Source organism: Euphorbia lathyris, chromosome 8 (genome assembly GCF_963576675.1).
Source record: "Euphorbia lathyris chromosome 8, ddEupLath1.1, whole genome shotgun sequence".
Taxonomy (NCBI): Eukaryota; Viridiplantae; Streptophyta; class Magnoliopsida; order Malpighiales; family Euphorbiaceae; genus Euphorbia; species Euphorbia lathyris.
The window spans coordinates 3,755,601-3,776,847 of NC_088917.1; the positions used below are offsets into that span (position 1 = coordinate 3,755,601).

At 30.5% G+C, this 21,247-nt stretch overlaps 1 protein-coding gene and 1 long non-coding RNA gene across 4 annotated transcripts; both read right to left on the reverse strand.

Moving 5' to 3' along the window:
* Nucleotides 1-13,240: 13,240 nt before the first annotated feature.
* Nucleotides 13,241-14,564, reverse strand: LOC136202594 (uncharacterized). The gene is made up of 2 exons (XR_010674504.1): nt 13,690-14,564; nt 13,241-13,550 (listed from the first exon to the last, which is right to left on the reverse strand). It is a non-coding gene; the product is annotated as an uncharacterized lncRNA (long non-coding RNA).
* A 237-nt stretch (nt 14,565-14,801) lies between these two features.
* Nucleotides 14,802-17,116, reverse strand: LOC136202593 (serine/arginine-rich splicing factor RSZ22A-like). Of its 3 annotated transcripts, none has more exons than XM_065993315.1 (6): nt 16,964-17,116; nt 16,468-16,569; nt 16,254-16,342; nt 15,478-15,697; nt 15,251-15,370; nt 14,802-15,116 (listed from the first exon to the last, which is right to left on the reverse strand). In XM_065993315.1, exons 2-6 carry the CDS (start codon nt 16,554-16,556, stop codon nt 15,080-15,082), a joined length of 555 nt encoding a protein of 184 aa, XP_065849387.1. In that variant the 5' UTR covers nt 16,557-16,569; nt 16,964-17,116; the 3' UTR covers nt 14,802-15,079. The 3 variants fall into 3 exon arrangements, with proteins under 3 accessions (XP_065849387.1, XP_065849388.1, XP_065849386.1); XM_065993316.1 differs by having other exon boundaries at nt 15,251-15,361; nt 15,478-15,700; XM_065993314.1 differs by having other exon boundaries at nt 15,478-15,700.
* Nucleotides 17,117-21,247: the final 4,131 nt, after the last annotated feature.

The following is a 21,247-nucleotide window of genomic DNA, read 5'->3' on the forward strand; positions in this document are numbered from 1 at the left end:
GCCTAAAATCTTGCATTTCCTTTGGCGAGTCATATGTTTCCTACTGCCTACAACGTCGGCTCTGGCTTGCCGCGGTATTGACGTGGAGACCAACTGCCCATGCTGCGGCTTGCAGGGGGAGGACACATTACACGCATTGTTCTACTGCTCCTGGGCTGCGGAAATCTGGAAACAGGTAAGCTTACCAATTCGTATGGATAAGCTGATCCTACTGAATCCCATGGACTGGCTGACAAGATGCAACAACTTAATGACCAAGGATGAAATGGAATTTACAATTGTGCTGATATGGTGGATCTGGTATAGGAGAAACAAAATGGTTCATGAAAAACAATGGTTTGATACTTCTTTTATTTTGGAAAAAGTGCAGCGTTTTATAACCGAGAACAAACAAGCTAATAGGCCAATGGAGGCTAGCCCGGCCATACATGGCTTGGATAATTCTCTCCTTGATCCTAAAAAAGTCTGGCATCCTCCCCCCTGGTGTTGTAAAAATTAATTGCGATGCCTCCTGGGGGGATAATGGTCGTTCTTGCAGGGTCGGAATTATTATCCGAGACAATAATGGTCTTCTTCTAGCCTCGGCTGGAATTCCATTGGGGCCAAGTGTGTCAGTCGAGGAAGCAGAAGCCAAAGCAGTTATTCAAGGTATGATTTTTGCGAAAGAGTGTTCATTTACAACCGTTATTGTTGAATCAGATGCTAAATTGGTGGTGGATACAGTCGTTTGGCCCGATGTTTGTAAGGATCTTGTGAGAACCCTTTTTTAGGTGAGGACACTTTGTTATGTGAGAACACTCAAAACTACGCCGTTTTGAGTATAAAAATTAAATAAATTATGAACTGCTGCTAGTGGTATTTGAACACAGGCCCTTCCACCCACACTCCATGCTATTTACCACTAAACCAATTGTTTTTCTTATACATTATGTCGCGCGCTGCTTAATATACTAATGTCCTTGTATCTTCTATTGTTTAATATTTGACGCATACACTTATTAATATCGATTAAATGTGCATAATAATAAATTATTAATAAAAAAAATAAATGTGCATAATAATGAATTATTAATAGAAAAAAACAAATGTGCATAATAATGAATTATTAATAAAAAAAAATGTGCATAATAGTGAATTATTAATAGTAAAAAAAATATGCATAATAATAAATTATTAATAGAAAAATAAATCCAAGAACATGCTCCAATTTCTTATTTATTTAATTCCTCTATATTTTTATAATTTATGTTTTAAAATGTTAAGAACGATGTTCTATACGTTCTAAATTTTATAATTTGTGTTCTAAAAATTAAGTATAATGTTTTAAAAAAATCAGTAAATATATGAACAATTTTTGCATTTGTTCTACAATATAATTTATAACTCATATTCTAAATAACATAACATATGTTCTAAAAAACATAACGTATGTTCTAAAGTTTATAGTTTGTGTTCTAAAAATTAAGTATAATGTTCTAAAAAATCAGTAGATATCTGGATCATTTTTACATTTGTTATATAATATAATTTATAACTCATGTTCGAAAAAACATAACGCATGTTCTAAAAAACATAACGTCTGTTCTAAAAAATATGTCATATGTTCTAAACTTCATAGTTCGTGTTTTAAAAGTTAAAATATATGTTCTAACGTATGTTTAAAAAAATATAATTTCTTATATAAATAAAATATTAATATGAAATTTTATTAAAATATATAATATATTTTTATTTAAAAAATATTATATGGACCATTTTTGTATTTGTTCTATAATATAATTTATAACTCATATTCTAAATAACATAACATATGTTCTAGAAAACACAACGTACGTTCTAACGTTTATAGTTTGTGTTCTAAAAATTAAGTATAATGTTCTAAAAAAATCAGTAGATATCTGGATCATTTTTGCATTTGTTCTAGAATATAGTTTATAACTCATGTTCTAAAAAACATAACGTATGTTCTAAAAAACATAACGTATGTTCTAAAAAACATGTCGTATGTTCTAAACTTCATAGTTCGTGTTTTAAAAGTTAAAATATATGTTCTAACGTATGTTTTAAAAAATATAATTTCTTATATAAATAAAATATTAATATGAAATTTTATTAAAATATATAATATATTTTTATTTAAAAAATATAGTATTGAATTTTTTTTAGCATCAGATGCATTTAATAATATATAAATAAGAATTGTTTAATGAACAAACTAAAGCATGCGTTATTTTTTAAAAATGTAGTATTTGATTTTTTTTTTAGCATCAGAGGCACTTAATAATATATAAATAAAAGAATTATATAATAAACAAACTAAAGCAAGTGTATTTTTATTTAAAAAATATAGTATTTAATTTTTTTTAGCATCAGAGACACTTAATAATATATAAATAAATGAATTATATAATAAACAGACTAAAGTAAGTAGTCCAGCGATATAAGGCACGTGTGTTATACTTCTCCTATGCCTCAGTTCTAGGTCCAAATCCACCAATCCTCATTTTCTTATTCAAAATACTTTCCTACATGATTTTTTTTTTTCATTTGGTCAACTTCTTTTTTATATTTTTATTGTTTTATACGATTCGGTTACTATTAATTATTTTATTCTTTTTATAACTTGCAGACCTTAGTTTAAAAAAAAATCAAAAATATTATTCATTGTATTTTTCAATTCTAATCAAACATTTTAAAATTTATTTATTTTTATTATTTTTTGGTGTGAAAGGATGTGTATCCCTAATCAAACCAATTAAATTCGTTTTTCGGTCTGATCTTTTGACACTTTGGTTCGGTATTGATTTTAGTTTTAGGTGCAATTTGATATTTGGTTCGGTTTGATTTGATAAAAGGTTTAAAAAAACCGAATCACACCTAATTTAATGAGAAAAAATATAATGATTTTTCTTTGTTGTTTTTTATTGTTTTAACTAATTTGGTTTATTTGGTTCGATCCGAACTGAATGTTTTAATTCGGTTCCATTTCAGTTTTAAATAGTATTCAGTTTGATATCAATATTATAGTAATTTCGGTATTTAGTTTTTTCAGTTTCCGTTTGAAACAAAATTAGCACAAAGAGAAATTTGGTAAAATAAATAAATTAACAAAATCTCATTTGTAAGCAAAGGTCTAATGTGGCTATAAATTATTTTTATAAAAAATCTAATATAGAATTGCAAGAAGTATAATTTTAGACCCATAATTACACTTTTTAGAACAAGTTAAACATTATTGTGGCAAACATAACCTATTGTAGTGGATATCGATTTTTTTCCAATATTGCGGGAAAAAGTTGATAAGTATTTAATAACTACGTGATAAAAGTTTTAAAAGTCAAGATATTAAAAATAAAAAATATATATATATATATTATATAATATTGAAAGTTATGATATTTTTATCTTAAAAAATTAAGGTAAATTCAAAAAAAATTTATCAATTGTATGTTTGTGAGTTTTTTTTTTCCAAACGATGACTGAGGTTTTTTTTTTTTGCTGACCAGGAGATGGCTAGAGTTTTTCACTTTGCTAAAAAATTAATTTTTTTAAAATAATTGTTAACCATTTTAAAAATTGAAATTTTTCAAGAATTGAGAACATTTTAAGCAACTTTAATCCTTCAATTTTTTAAATTTGAGGTTATTTAGATATTGTTTGGTGAGAAGAGAGAAAGTAAATGTTTAGAGATAGAAAGATTCGAAAATAATTATTTTGGAAAATAAAAAATTTGGTTTCATAGTAAATGTGGTACTAAGCAATTTTAATACTTGAAATTTTTCATTTTGAGATCGTTAATCGTCATTTTTATACTATCAAACTAAAATGTGATTAGCGAAAAACCTCAGTTCCCGTTTGAAAAAAAAAACTCACAGACATACAATTGACAAAAAGTGTAACTACTATGAGTTTTTTTAACATTTACCAAAAAAAAAAACTAATATCAGCTTTTCTGATAAGTGAAAATTTCTTTCTCCCAAAAACTATAAATTGTAGTTTTTTTTTACTGAAAACAACTTTCTCAACTTGTGTAACTTAAAAAAAAAAATAGTTTCGTACTTACCAAATGCTAATTTTAGATGAAAAAGCTCGGAAAGCTGCTTTTATGGGGCGTTTGGTATTCTATTGGGATAAGGATAAAGATAAAGGTTGGAATAAGGATAAAGGTAAAATATTAGTAGAGAATTATTATTCAATGTTTGGTATGTAGGATATGGATATGGATAAAATAATAAATTTTACTATTTTAACTTTATTTAAATTACATAACACTAATTTGAGGGACAAGATGAACTTTTTCATCTTATTAAAATGGCAAGAACTTTGGTATATGATTTGAGGGATAAGACTCATATTCCTCTCTTATCTTCCTAATATATCTCTAAAACAAACACGAGATAATTCATCTCAGTTTTTTTTATCCCTATTCCCATGTCTTTATCTCCTCTAATAAACACCCCGTTAGAGACTGCGAAAGCAATGTGAAACTGGCCTCAATTGAGTTTGACATTTATTGTTAACTTTTTGTTCACCAAGGGTTTATATGTGGTTATAATCTAGGATAAATAATTTATTAGTTTCAATCTTTCGTAATATATTGTTTAGTTCTCTTAAGTTGAAAACCACATTTTTAAGGTCCATATTTTTTAATTAAAATTAACTATTTGGTCCTTTTGTCTATTTTTTTAGATTTTCAACCGAACATAACTTAACTTTCAGGATAGTCATATAACACAAAATAGCTATGTTACTCTGTTATTTTTTGTCTGTCTGTTTATGCTAAATATAATGTTTAAAAATCTAAAAACAAATAGATAGAAAGATCAAATGGTTAATAATGATAAATGATAGAGATCTTATAATGTGTTTTTCAAAATAGATAAATTAAACAGTGTGTTGAATAAAAAAAGATGGGACTAATAAATTATTTATCCTATAATCTATTTATACAGTTAAATGAATCAAATTAAAAAATAATAGGGTTAATATATTAAGAACCCTCTGAATTTGGTCTCAAAATTTGATTGAACTCCTGAATTTATAGAATGTCTCTTTAATCCTTTAAACTTGCTTAAAATGACCTATTAGTCACCTAAATTTGTTTAAAGTGATTTATTGACCCCAAATTTGCTTTTTTGGTTTAAATTCCAATGAAGTCCCTAACTTATATATCTTAGAAATGAATTAGAGCTCTAATCTTCCAAAGTAATCAATTAGGTGCTCAATTTATATTCATTGAAAGTTAATTAGATCTCTAACCTTCTGGATCTCTCTCGATTGAAATAAAAAAATTGTTCGGTTTTTTTATATTGTTAATTTGATTTATCAGTATTTTATGATATATTCTAAGTTTCAGCTATCGGTTTAGTTGTTTTATATATTTTATTGGTTTCGATTAGTATTTTATGATATTTTCAGTTTCATTCATCAGTTCAGTTTTAGTAAAAAAAAAATCATTTTCAGTATACATTAGGGAGCTAACTAGTAATTTTAAGATGTATCGTAATTTTTTTTAGTAAGAATTTCTCTCTTCCCCCTTTAGGATTTTCTAGCTCTACGTGTGTGTATGATTTTTTTTAGGAGGTAATTAAAAATACGACATATTAAATACTAATTTATAGTAAAAAAAATTATTTGTATTCTTTTTTTATATAGATAATCTTATTGTTGAACATAAATGTTTATCAATTTGTACAAAGTTATATTTATCAACCACGAACTCAATATTTAAATATAAATTATTCAAGAAAAAATAATAACCATAAAAAAACCAATATCTTTATTATTTTAAGTTAAATTTTTTTACATGAAAAATTGAGACGCGATTAAGTGACTAGACATTGGCACTCCTAACACACCAAATCAACCCGAAATATTATTAAGTTACCAAATATGTTTATACAAACAACTAGTTTTGCAACTGCGTATTATTAAACACAAATTTATGGTTTAATTTTTTTTTATAAATAGAAGTATCTCGTATGTTTTATTAACACAAAATAGTATTTTAAATTACGTCGTTAAGTTTATGAGATTGTTATCTTTAAGAAAATAAATTTACATATCAGCAAATACAAATTCCCGAATCAAATTGTAGTTGCATTAATTTAGTTTCTAAACTATCAAATTAGTAAAAACAATATTAAATATCTACCATATGATTTATTGCTTCGATTGAGGGGTGTGGTTTGAAAGGATTGTGTTTTGTCATTATATTAATATATATTTTTTAAAGTTAATAACGTCGTTTGATCTCAAAACTTGATGATATAATTTAAAATATTGTATTAGTATTTTATAAATAAAATACACCGTGGATATCTATTTATAAACTTTTAGATCATATATGTATGTTTGTAAATAAATCAAAACCACATGTTTTTTTTGTTTGTTTTTTTCCTATTTTAAACACCGGTTTTGATATTACACTCACACTGATAAAATTAGAGGGATAAGATCCAAATTTTCCCTTGTTATTTTTGAGGAAGTGTAAATTTATCCCTAACATATAAAATCTTGCAATTTTACGCTTAATATTGTCAAGCAATATCTATTTTATCCATATTTAACAGAAAATTTAAACGGATAGATATGACAGTTATTCAACTGTCACATAAGATTTTCTATACATGTGTATCGATAAAATGAAAGCAGTTTAATGCATTTTAGCATTTTTGTGTGATTAACTTGTATTTAGAAGACTTAAATATTGATGTTTTGGCAGGTTATTTGTAACCGTATTAGCAAATAAATAAATATTTTAATCATAATTAATATATGAAATATCCTATAAGATAATTAAATAGCGAATCGAATAATAATAAAAATAGTTTATTAAATTTTCTGTTAAATAGATATTAAATTGATTTTATTTAATAACCTAAAGAATAAAATTTTATACCTTAAGGGGTGTTTGTTTCATCTTTTTGGAGGAGCGTTTAACGTTTCACTCCAAACCGCAGAAAATATGGTGTTTGGTTAGGTTTATATAACTGCAGCCTTTAGCATTTTCTCTGGAAACTGCAGCGTTTTGGAGCTTTGAAAAACTATTTTTTAAAACTTTTCAGTAACAGTTATTTGTTGATAAAATTATCCTTCTTATTTCCATAAAATATGGTTCTTCTTTAACATTATTTTTATTACTATACCATAATTACCAAAAGAAGAAGGTTTTGTTGTGTACAATAAAATTTTTATTTTTATTTTTTTAATTTAAATTATTTTTTTTTTGGTAGGAAAGGGAAAGAAAAAACAACAAAACCAACACCTAACCCGGGATTAGCCTAGGGAAGCTAACCTCCACCCGATCATAAGACAGAAACGAACAAAGGAAGTTCGGAGGAGAAGAGAATGTTGAAATTCCCGGCATCCTTTCATGGCCCTCCGCAGCAAGGCGATCTGCCACCCTATTCTGCTCCATGTACACATGACAAAAGGAGATGGTATCGAATGAAATTTAGATTATTTTTTATTAATTTGTGTAATACATTTTTTATTTTATAATTTATTTGATAATTAATTTAAAACATATCTATATTAGACGTTTTAAATAGGCATTACACTCATTTGAGTCCCTAAATTAAAGTTTCAAAGTCAGTTGTGATCCTAAACTATCAAAATCATCAATCAGGTCCATGAACTAAGCAAAAGACATCGATGGATTATCAATCTTATCCTAAAATTAGAAACTGTGACTGTTTGATATAGACGGTAATAATCTATGTGTTGGTTCAATATGAGTTTGTGGAAGAGGGTCTCAAACTGTTTAACCGAATGGTTTTCGATGAGACCTCAATTGATGATTTTTGTTTAGAATGAGTACTCAATTGATGATTTTTTATTAGTTTAGGGGACCTGATTAATGATTTTGATAGTTTAAGGTCTTAATTGACTTTGACGGGTTAAAATCTCAAATATTACATCTAAAAAACAATAATTTTTTTAATATATAAAAGAATTATGACGGGTAACGGGTACCAGGTACCCTGGGGGGTATTCCCATACCCGTCCCATTATCCTAACGGACAATTATTTTGATCTCATACCCTTCCCATACCTTTTTATACAGGGTACGGGTAGTCCCATTAGGGTCGGATAGTGCCGAGTACCCGTGGGTACACTACCCATTGCCATCCCTAATCCAAACCTACTCTCATATTTCATACCATATCAACTAATAATTAATCAACCGTAAACAGTTTACTGCAACTGTAAACAACTGAATCAAACTGAACTAAATATAAATTTGCTGATATGAACAATTTTGCACTATATCCTTACAAAACTTTTCATTTGAATATAGGAAAATTCCAATAAATGGATGTAAGGGCACGTGTGATTTCCTCAAAAACAAAGAGCACGTGTGACGAATGAAAGGAAGAGAGAGTGCTGAAACTGAGGAGACAACAACGTGGACCACGTGCACATCACGTGGGTCCACTTCTTCCACCTAATATTTCAAAGGTCAACCCTTTTGTTTTTCATGTCTCTTTCTTATCCATAGGGTAAAAAAAATCGTTGGTGTTTTTTTTTTTTTTGGTCGTAATGGTATCTTTAAAATATTTTTTATTCGATGGGGATTGAGGTTTTCGTTTGTGAGTAGAGATGTTCGTTTGCGATTAGGAGGTGATTGAGTCTTTTTGTTTTACTAAAACAATGACCTCAAAATTAAAATTAGCGTTGACGATCTTAAAATTAAAAATTGTAATGACTTGATGATATAATAAGCAACTTTAATTCTTCAACTTTTTAATTTTGAGGTCGTTTAGATATTATTTGACGAGGATAGAGAAATTGAATGTTTAGAGAGAAAAAACTCCGACAATGATGATTTTGGAAAATAAAAAATTCAGTTTCATAATAAATATGGTACTAAATAATTTTAATTCTTGAAATTTTCCATTTCGATGTCATTAATGATCATTTTTATAGTTTCAAACTAAAGTATCCCCGTTTTTAGCAAAATGAAAACCTTAATAGGTATAGTTTGACAAAAAGTGAAAGCATGGTTTTTTTTTTTTTTAACTTTACCCTTGCCTTTATTAACCCTCTCTTTCTGTTAGTAATATTTTGGGGTAAGGTGCAAATTTACCCTCAATTAGGAAAGTACAAATTTAGCCTTAACGTATAAAATGATGTAATTTTATCTCTAACATTATTGAGCAAGATCAATTTTACATTGACCTAACAGAAACTTTAAATAGACTATTTTACTGTTATTTAACTCATTATTTAATTATCACATCAAACCTTATAAACATCAATTATGTATAAAATATTTATTATGTTACAAATAACCTGCCGAAATGACAATATTTAAGTCTTTCAGATATAAGTTAATCACAAAAAAAAATTGCATAAGGTGTTTATTGTGTTATTAAAACATGTATAAATAACCCGTCAAAATACAAACTGCTTTATTTTAATTGACAAACTTGTTTGGAAGATCCGGTGTAATAGTCGAATAATTGTCAAATCTTCAAATTTTCTATTGTGAGGGTAAAATTGAACTTGCTTGACAGGGTTATAGGTAAAATTACATCATTTCATACATCAGGTAGATCTGTACTTATGGAAAAATTTGAGCTTTATCCCTACTATTTTTCGATAAATAATTAAAAAATTACAATCAAGATTTAGATCGTGATAGAGTAATAGTAGATAGTGTTTGAAAATATTTTTAACACACCGGCAAGAAACACATTCCACCTCATTATCTTTGAGTCAGATCTATGTGATGACAGACAAAATTCTTATGTTTTTCCATAGAAAAACATGATAACTGACAGACGACAACCACCTATATAGGAAGACAGACCACAACCATCTATAAAAGGAGAAAGAATAAAAAAAAAAACTAAAAAGAAAATATCAAATCTACCATAGTAGATCAATAAAAAAAAAGTAAAACAAAGCAAAGAAAAAATATTTATCTTTCTGCTCAAAGCCGAAAGAAAATTCTAAAACTTCGATATTTTTTGTTACTACTTAACAGGCTACTAGTTTTATCTTAATTTTCTTCGCTTCCAGCATTTGACTCTAAGCCTTGTAATTATACTTTATTGAGTATGTTACGGATTTAGAATTCATTGATAGAGACTCTTAATGTTGTATAAAGTTAATTGGAAAATCGAAAAATCGATTCCAAAACAGAAACCAAACTAAAAAAATAGATTGATCCAAACCCAAAAATTAGGCTATGATTTCATTTTAAAAACCGATGATTAACCCAAATCGAAAAATAATTGATTATCTATATATATCAACTTAATAGTAAAAAGTTATTCTCATAACATTCTCTATTTGATTCTTGTTGTCGCTATTAAAAACGCAACCGAGTGACTAGTAAACCTCTCGTAAACTTACTTAACCTCTGCTCCGTCTAGCTTTGTCCCAGAAAAGGTGCTTCCTTTTAGGGACTCGAGTAAGGATAGATCACCATCTTCATTCACCGTGAACCTTTTGATCTTACCTTATCATATATTTTTTGCCGACATGATTAGTTAGAAACCATCGTTCATCACATTCACGATAAGTTGACACATAAACTTATAAGATTCAACTACATCAACTTAATAGTAAAAAGTTATTCTTATAACATTCTCATCTAGATTTGATTCTTGTTGTCGCTATTAAAAACGCAACCGAGTGATTAGTAAACCTCTCGTAAACTTACATAACCTCTGCTCTGTCTAGTTTTGTCCCAGAAAAGATGCTTCCTTTTAAGGACTCGAGAACCAATTAGCTTAAGTAAGGATAGATCACCATCTTCATTCACCGTGAACCTTTTGATCTTACCTTATCATATATTTTTTACTGAAATAATTAGCTAAAAGCCATCATTCATCTCATTCACGATAAGTTGACACATAAACTTAAAAGATTCAACTATATCACCTACCATGTCAGCTTAACAGTAAAAAGTTATTCTTATAACATTCTAATCTAGATTTGATTCTTGTTGTCGCTATTAAAGACGCAACCGAGTGATTGGTAAACCTCTCATACTTCTACAACTTTTTTTTTAAGAAAAAAGAACTTGGTATTATAATTAATTCATGTCCAATTAATATATAATATAGGCTTCAGCCATATTTTTGGCTTTTATTGTAAAAAAAAAAAAAAAAGGGAAAAGAATTTAAATCAAATTTAATTTTTAAAAAATTTGAAGGAAAATATATTCATGAAAAAGTTGACTATCTTGAGCAACTTCTACTGGAACAACAAAAGGCCATGAATAAATTGAACTTTAGGGTATTAAATTTTTTTTCCATATTATACACTACATATAAAACATTTCAACAAATGTTCTATGCATAGTTTATAATATGAAAAATAAATTAATATCCTAAAGTTAAATTCATTCATGTCGTCTTGTTGTGCTGGTAAAAGTTGCACAAGATAGCCATTTTTTTCATGAACATGACTTTAAATTTTTCAAGAATCAAATTTGACTGCTAAAATCTTTGAGAAAATTACACAAAAATTTATATTTTAAAAACTATTTATAACTATGTCAAATCATAACTTCGGATTCTACCAAACTAGTAAATTCAGTACTTTTAATATATTTTAAGGATTAGAATTTATAAATTAAAAGCTCTAGAGTTTATGATTTATTAATTAGAATCTAGAACTTTTAAATTATGATGTAAAATCATAATATATAAAAAAAATAAGGGTAATTAATTTATTGGTCCATATATTTTGACAAAACACACTGTTTAGTCCATTTATTTTCAAAAACATATGGTAAGGTCGTTTAGTCCTTCTGTTTATTTGTTAGATTTTTTACCATTTATGACTTCAAAAATGACTAAATTACTCTTTACTATTTACTTTCAAACTTCAGAAGAGGAAATCCAATTTATCCAATTTAGAATAAGAAGTTATTTATATGGAGAACAAGAAAAAGAACAGACTCAATGCTTATGAATTTGAATGATTAAGAAGAAAATCAAGAAGAAAACACTCAAAGTTGATTTCAGATGCATTAGAGTTTAAAGGAAAGAAAAATAAAGGAAAAGAAGAACGCAAATCCAAATTGACTAACAGAATCTTCATGAGAATCTAACGGCAAGGACTAAACAGTTCACCAAAAAAAACGTTAGTGACTTTACCGTGTGTTTTTGAAAATACAAGGACTAAACAATGTGTTTTGTCAAAATATAAATACTAATAAATTAATTACCAAAAAATAAAGACATATTAAGAACTAAATTTGGTGATATGACATATTAAGAATTAAATTTGGTGATATGACTTAATTGTAATTTTATACTTAAATATGATATTCATGTATTTTGACCCAAACTCCCCTCGTCTTTTTGTCTAATAATAGCCAAAAATATGGTTGAAGCCCACATTATATATTAATTCAACTTTAAAAAAACGACCCAGTGCACTACGCATCCCTACTAAATGAGTGTCCAAAAAGGGATCCCACCACAAGGGTGTATTGGGGACAAGCCTTCCCATACCAATTTTTTAGCAAGAGACCGCTCCTAAGACTCAAACTCGTGACCTGTCAATCACACGACAACAACGTTTACCGTTGTGCCAATGCTCGCCATCCATATTTGTTAATTAAAACAGTTTTTTTTTTCTTAAAAAAATTAGAGGCAAAGGAAGGGAATTCCCTCTGCTTGATCTTCTCTTGCTCTTGCTCGAGTCCTAGGAGCTCGTCCTCCAGACAGACCGGTCTTGTACTCTGAGAGAATGAGTAGTTGTGGCATTTGCGTCATACATGAGGGCGTCACCATAGCAAGCATTTTCGGCTACTTAAAGTATCGCTCCAAATGAGATTCACCTACCTATAGGAACGGAAGGTACTTATAGTTCCAATCGTGGGTACATACTTGTCTCCCTACTGCTATCGGCTTATCGATATAGGTAGAAATTCTGTCTTACTAGGTAAGGGAAATCTAGTCTTCAAGGGAAGAAGCCGTTCGTTACAGCCAAATTTACAAGAGGCTTACAAATCACTCTCACGCTACTTGTAATGACTCTAATAGACGGCAAGAATCAAATCTACGTGAAAATGCCACAAGTGATTTTTTTTACTATTAAGCCGACAATGACAGACGTTAATATCCCTTGATTTCAATTATATCTGGCAATTTACTACATATATCACGATATGTAAACTATATATTTCACATGATTACATATAATATAAATGAAACTAAAATGATAATTATGTGAAATGAATCGTGTCAAGCATGTCAGTGTAAATCGTGTATAAAGAGAATAAGAAACGATTGCATTTTTTCTGTTTCAATCGGAACATTTACTGTTGATATATGTCAAAATATAACAATCACATAATCAGAAAATGAAAATATAAGCCAGCTGATGGGGAGACACTAACAGCAGAAGAGCGCTTCAAAAGACCCCGTCGAAAAGTCATTTTTGCAGAAATTCTCAGACAAGAGCGTAAAGCATTTTTGTAGAAATTCTCAGACAAGAAGAGCATGATGTCGGAACCCTCGACTAGGCTAATGAACCTCACCCACAAAACAAACATCATCCCTCGTCTGACCAAAGTTTATCTACCCCAGTAGAACAAAAACAGCACATGCGAAAACATAATCTTAAGACGGATAATGCCAATAGAATTCTGCCGGACAGATCTCCCAGTTGAATCATCAAAATGGAACCAACCAATTTCAAGAAAGTAGAAAAGGTTACCAGAGGGAGGCGAGATCACTGCCAGCTACAAGGAACCACTGGCTGCCGAGACAGGTCTGCAGCTAAAAGGCTTGTATGCATTCGATGTGTCGAAAGTAGGTCTTCCAGCAACCCAAAAATAAATTAAATTATTTGAAGGATGCCAGACTTAAAATTATGAATAGCCTACAAAGCCCTCTAGATGCGATGATTTTTCGGGGCAAAAACTACACTACTTAAACAGAGCATGCAACAAGAGAAGATAGAAAACTGTTTAAATTTATAGCAAGTTCAAAGCGTAAAATGCACCGACGATAATTGATGTTCTGGTTTTGTTACACAAAGGTCAGTGAAAGTCATTTTCTTTCGAAAATAACTTCCCCTTTGATTTCAATGGAGTCGAGTCAGCCAATTTGTTACAAAACAGATCCGAAACTTCAGTGATCGTCGATGCAATTTACCCCATGTTCAAGTATTAATATATTTCAACAACAGGAATAAAATACACATCTTAAAAAGCAAAAGCATCAAAATGTCAGGGAAAATATTCCTCGTGATTGACTTGAATCTCTATCACTAAACTCAATAGCTCAAGGAACAATGTCCCCAGCAGCACCCAAACATGATCACCAATTCTAGAAAATCTTTCTACCCTAAAGTTTTGAAGAATGTTCACACAATTTGAAATCCGGGTAGAGAGAGAGAGAATCTTCTAGAGGTTTTCGACAAGAAAAACCAATTTCTTTTTATCTTTCAACTAAAAGTAGTAACAAGAGAGCATTACCAAAATTTAATAATCAGAATTTTCAAGTTTTCTATACTTCTATATATCTTAAAAGAACAGTGAGATCCTATCATTTTAAAGTCCCAAATCTCAACTTCTGTGAAACAGATTTAAGTACCTGCCAGAAGCCATTGCAGCAGAGCTCTCTATCCTTTTAACTTAAATAAAATAGAGACTGAGACAGGCGTGTATCACAGCAGGAGAGAGTTCAATCATACAGAAGCAGATATGAAGTTAGCGGGGACCCCAAACATTCAAAATTGAAGATCCCAAAGCAGAGCAGCGAAGAATGAAACCTCATGTGTAGAAGCACAAAACCAACGAAGCAGACCCAGAAGACACCTCAACACAAAAACAAAAGCATAAACTTTTAGCACCAATCTTAGGGACAAACTGTCTTAATTAACTGATAATAAATACCTAGAGATAATCCTGCCACAAAAAGTTCTAAAACTAAATAATAGAAAAATAACCAACATAGTAACAAGTATAAGAAACTTATCCAAACCCAAGTGGCTGGGGGCGTTGCCCATTTAAAACACAGTCGTACTGCAGTCCAAACATAATAAACACACTTAATCTTAGTATCTCTGCAACAAAGCGCAAATTATACTGAGGCTGCAACAATTAACTCCTGCTCCGGCGTCTATCCCTTACGCCATTTCTACATAAAATACAAAACCAGAGATCATGAGCATTCCTCAAATTGAGTCTGTTAAACTTTATTTCCCATTCGTCAAGCTGAAGGCTCAGTGATTTCTTAAATGACAATAGCAAACCATAGGAAGTAGATCTCACCCGTTTGCATATGGCACCTCCTCACGGGCAGCACGATATGGTGGTGGTGACCTGCTATAGCTGCGTCCACGAGGTGAAACACTGCGACGTCTAGGAGATCGTGCACGGGGACTGTAACTCCTACCCCACATTTAAGTTAAAGTTATACATTTTTATATGACCACAGTAAGACAAATTTTGACTAATAAAAAGATAAGGAAAAGAGCACACAAGAATCTTGACTTTACCTTCTACCATAGCTTGGACTCCTACGATATCTTGGGCTCCGGCTACGTCGTCTTCCTCCAGAACTACCACGTGAACGGCATTCACGGGCAAAGTGACCAGGCTCTCCACACTCATAACACTTTAAGTCTGAACCACCAGAACGACCACCACGACCCCCACCACCTCGGCCACCTCCGCCTCTAGAGTTGTGAGAAAGTTCAACTCTCCAACCATTCTTGCCTGCTAACAAGGTGATGGATCATTACTAAAAATGTATATTCCAGCATTAAAATAAAGGTGATTCCAGAATATGATTGCAAGGAATAGATAATTCCTAGCAGCACTTCTTGGAAATTAATAGAACAAACTTGCCAGCACATATCAGAGGACACACATAGAGAACCTCATCTCATTATCAGAAAATACTGCTGATATTTGCTTAATATTCAACATGAGAAGAATAACAGTAATAAAAGATAAAATACACAAGTTAATAGGATGAGGATATATATTTCACATAAAAACTGGGCACTATACAAAGAAATTTCTTAGTTAACAGCAAATTAACTCCAGTAGTAGACACAATAACTGATTTCTGTGCATTACAACGCAAATAATCAGCTCACATCTCCCACAAGAAATTACAAATCGAAGCAGCTATCTATAGCTCGAACACTCATACTGCGTCTACTTCTTAGGAGAGAGAAGGGATCTGGATTATCAACACACTGAGGAAACTATAATAATAGTTTGCAGTGCTCTTTTATAATTCAAAAACTAGCGAGTAAAGATATACCATCTAATTCATGGATTGCATCTTCTGCATCTCTTTTGTCATCAAAGTCAATAAATGCATAACCTGGTGGCCTCCGTGCAACCCATACACTACACATCAAACAGTGGTCATATGAATAACAATCTATCAAATACCTGTTTAGAGACTTTGAAAAAAATACCCAAATCTAATTCTCTCCAATGAAAACATGTAGCTGACACCAATGAAATCATACCTTCTTATAACTCCAAATCTACGGAACTCATCTTCGAGGTCACGCTCAGTAACTCTAGGATCCAAATTACCCACATAAACACGAGACATTATGTAAAAATACCTGCCGCACAAAAAGAATTAAAACAAAAACGAAGTTAGCCAAATAAGCTTTAATCCCTTTACCGTTTCATGATAAACATCCTATTGTCCATTAGAAACTAGTCGATGATGTTAACTGACTTCCATATAAGATAATCTTCCCTACCACAACTTTGTAATATCATACAAGAGCTCCAAACTAATTATGTTACTGTATTTACACAAAAACACAATACACAAAAAAATCTATACAATCGTACACCAGTGTTTCAGACCTAATTGATTAAGAACTATCGGTTGTTTCAATGAAATATGAATCTTAATTTGAAAACTAGATTTGTATCTCGTCAGATCGGATATTCGAAAACTAAAATCAGAAGAATATACGAAATAAGAAGAGAGAATGAGATCTATACCGGATGAGATTTGCAGAAAGGAACGAGAAAAACCCTAGCAGCTATTTCGCTCTGCTCGTTGCTGCTTCTGATGATGACTTTTTCTGCGTCTTGTTTGCGGTTTTAGGGCTTTTTGAAATTTTATAGATTAACAACAAGTTCGCGTTTTATCGAAAAAAAAAAAAAAAACAAGTTAGCGGAAAAGGTCCTTCAAGTTTTAATATTTGTGTATTTGCCCGATTAAAGTTTGAACTTGAGGGTTAGGCCCAATTCTGAATCTTGGGCTCATGGCTGAGCAATTTAGGCTTTGCATTCAAGGCCTATTTGTGAACCAAATTAATATTTTGGAAAAAAATGGTATGAAAATATTTTTATAGTTGTCAACTGATAACGATTAGTTGAAAAATGGTTTCATCTTCAAGACTGGGCTTAAGGCCCATAAAACCGCTACTAGAAGAGCCGACTGAATATTGCTTAAAAAGAGTGAAGCTCGCCTTTGCATAAAGGTAGAGTAAAATAGAGTCCGCAAAAGAGTGGAATAGCGATCATGATCGCTAGATGCGGACATGGTAGAAAAGAATCTTAATGTGAGATGGTTTGTTATTGATAAACACAAGTGTTCCAATAGAGACCTAGCATGTGGAAAGGTGCTAATAGAAAATAATTATAAAAAAGCTATATTGTTTTATATTAGACATCGATATGGATCGATGAGCCCGCCCGTCCGGCCTGAGCCCAAACCCATTTAGTTGGGTCTGGACACATAAAATTATGTGTCAGGCCCGGTCCGGTCCAAGCCCGATTAAGCCTGTCTAGTAAATGGACGGGTCTGGGTTATGTAAATATCCGGTGGACCTGGTCTGGCCCGTTATATAATATGTATTTATAAATTTAATTATATAAATTAAATGAGTTCATAAAAACCCTACATATATAAATTTAAAGATAATTAAATAAGTAATCAGTATTTACAATTTACTATTAGTTTGTTATATTTTTCTAAGACTTGTTAACTATTATGTTTATCATTTTTTATTAAAAAAAGTTAGTATTTTATTTTAATTGATTTTTTTAATATAGATATGGGCTTGGGCGGGCGGGTTTGGGATTCCTTTTTTAGGCCCGAACCAGTCCAAGCCCGAGCCCGACTATATTAGTGTGGGCTTGGGCTGGGTTTGGGCTTATCAGATTTGATCACAAGCCCGACAGGCCCGGTCCGAACCCGGCCCATACCAAGGTCTATTATATATATATATATATATATATATATATATTTATTTATTTATTTATATACAAAGAGCACGGATATTGCAAAGTATGCCAAAAGAACTTTAGTCTTTGGTTTTTGCTTTACTTTATAGATCTAATTGTTTTAGTAACTTGAGTATCAGAGTGCTTATGCCAGTGAGCCAACAACTTCTATGTTTTACAAATTACTCGGAGATCGGAGGAAGGGTTGAGACTATTACATTTAAATTCATTCTTAAATTTTTGTTAGAGATCAATTGGTACAATGAGCGTGGAACTGAGATCCAATTATGGATACACCGGTTATAGAGACGAATGAAAGTGAAGGGCTAACTATTAATCCTAATTCTACGAAAAGAATGAACCAAGTCAGAGGAAGGGTTGAAGCTATTCTATGTAAATCCATTTTTAAATTTTTGTTTTGATGCGATGAGCATGGATTTAAGATCCAATCATGAATACATCGGTTTTAGAGATAAATGAAAGTGAAGGGCTAACTACTAATCCTATGAGAAGAAAGAACCATATGGTCAGATCTGGTCGAGTGAAATTTGACAACATCCTGTTAGCAAGAAATACAAATGGAGGAGCGATGAAACCTGCAACAACTCTTAGATCCAAGAAGATGTCGGAGGTATGAAATGCCCAACAACGATTGTTGTTCTCTTAATTGGATCCTTTATAGTCACATGTGATGGATTTTAAAATGAAGAAAATCAAGCCATAAACATTTTATAAGCAACAAAAAAACTGATCTCAAGGATCCAAGCATACAATAAAAGGTTAGAAAGTTTATTTATCTTCCTTCTTCAGATTGAGTATAGTAAACGAAGATTATGTAAAGCAAGACGAGGAGTTGTAAAGTGAACTCCCTATACAATTCCGCAAGTGAAAGAAACAGCTAAATCAAACCGTGTGCTAACACTTTTCCAATTATAATAAGAATGTTTGAATGTTCTTTAATGCATAAAGAATCTCGAAAGCTAATGTCACTACAAAAGTCTAAGAGATAGAGTGGGGATGGGCTCTTTATTTTAATCTAATGAAAATAATTATTTTCCATTTCAAAAATTATTTGGTTAGGATTTAATTCCAAATATATGTGATACATGTCTCAATGTGGAAACTAAATATAAAATAAAAAAATTAATTAAATTATTTTGAGATACGGGCACAGATTAGGATATTTAAATTTTCATTTTCTTAATTGTCATGGTGACGTCATGTATCACCATGTGGCTGCCGCCTACCGATACGTGTCACATATTGTGAGACGTTATTGACATTGCAATAACATCTGCTTTTCACTGGTCCAGATTGACAGATCCGATTTTATTGATATAAATTTGCTAATTTGAAAAACTAGTTTAATGACCGCTGGTGCATTAAAAGCCTTTACTTTAGTTACTATATAAACGTTTTAGGGATTTTATGTAAATACCAAAAATAGACTTTCATTTTAAAATATCAAACACGTGTATCTTCTTTGAAAATACTAATTTTCAGCGTTTAGATTCCTAAAATACCAGTTTTGAATATTCCTACAATATCAAAATTGTCCACTCTTCCGTTAGAACTCGTTTCTTTCCCTTCCTCTTCTACCTCTCAATCTCAAATCTTCCTATGTATAACTATTACCGTCGAAAGTTTTAGCAATACCATGTCAAACGAATACACGTCTTCTTTTCAGTTAAGATATTTAGAGTTGCATATTGACATATTGAGCACCTCATATCAGAGCATATTGTCACGGACTCACGACCCCTAGACCGTTTCTCTTAGTCCAATGTGCATTCTTGTTGGGCGTTTCCCCGGATGCAATTAGGTAGGCCATAATAGTATGCACAAAGGGTTACTCGTCGAAAATTACCGATACAATAAAAGCTCTAACATAACGAAAAAGATTCTTTCCGAAGCATTAACATGTCAAAGATATATACTTATTATGAGGATTTAATAATATTTACACGTTACTTATCAATGGACCAAAGAAATGATTTATTTAACCAATTTGAATTTACCTATCGGCAATTCTATTCTATGCAAGGAGGTATAGTGGTGGATCCAAGGCTCGTATGTAGAATTTTTTCTTTTCGAATAATAACTCAACCCTTCAATTCTACAGAAATTGTGTTTATATACAAAAGATGTTCTTAATTTTTTTTTCCCGGTATGCTCACTGTTCACTATTAATTGATTGAGCTAAAATTTTGAATAACTAATGTAATATCTAAATTAATCTTTTAATAATTAAAAAACAAAATTAAATACCCAAAAAATAGCCTAATTTTGATAGCATCTATGTCAATTAGAAGCATAAAGTTGTTCAATTTTCTTAAATTAAAGTAGACAGTTTAGGAAAAAAATACAAAAATAAACCTTGTGGTTTGACCAATTTGTAAATACAGTTATTATGGTTTAAAAGTTTACAAATAGAGGTATGTACTTTGTGAATTTTATAGTTAAAAGATATGTGAGCCAATGTCTCAGCCAAACAATACTTGTGGTTTAATTAATTTGCAAAGTTAGACCTTGAATTTTGAATAATTTACAAAGTTAGTCTTTTTAATTGCTCCCTTTAAAAGTAAATATTCACGACAACAATTTTTAAAGGAATGATTGAATTTGTAAACCATAAAAAACACATGCCCCTTTTTTGTAAATATTTAAACCACTTAGATTATCTTTACAAAAATAGGTCAAATCATTTATTTTTGTACTTTCCCTTTAATTTATTATGTTGGGAAATTTATCAATTTAATTCAATTTAAAGAGATTCAATATTAATTATCAAAACCTCCAAATCAAAACCATTAAAATAAAACTCCTAAATATCAATTGAATTCAAAACTTCCGGATATAAAAAAACAAAAAAAAAAACCCTAATTTAGAAATATGTATGATAGATTTTATTTTTTTTAATCTAGAAGACTATAATCAACAAAACTTATTTGTTGTTGGCAATTGAAGTAAAGAACTTTGGAGTTAAATTTGAAATTTGTGATGGAATACGTGTATTTTGCAAGCTTCCCTTCTCCTTTTCTTTCTTTCTTTCTG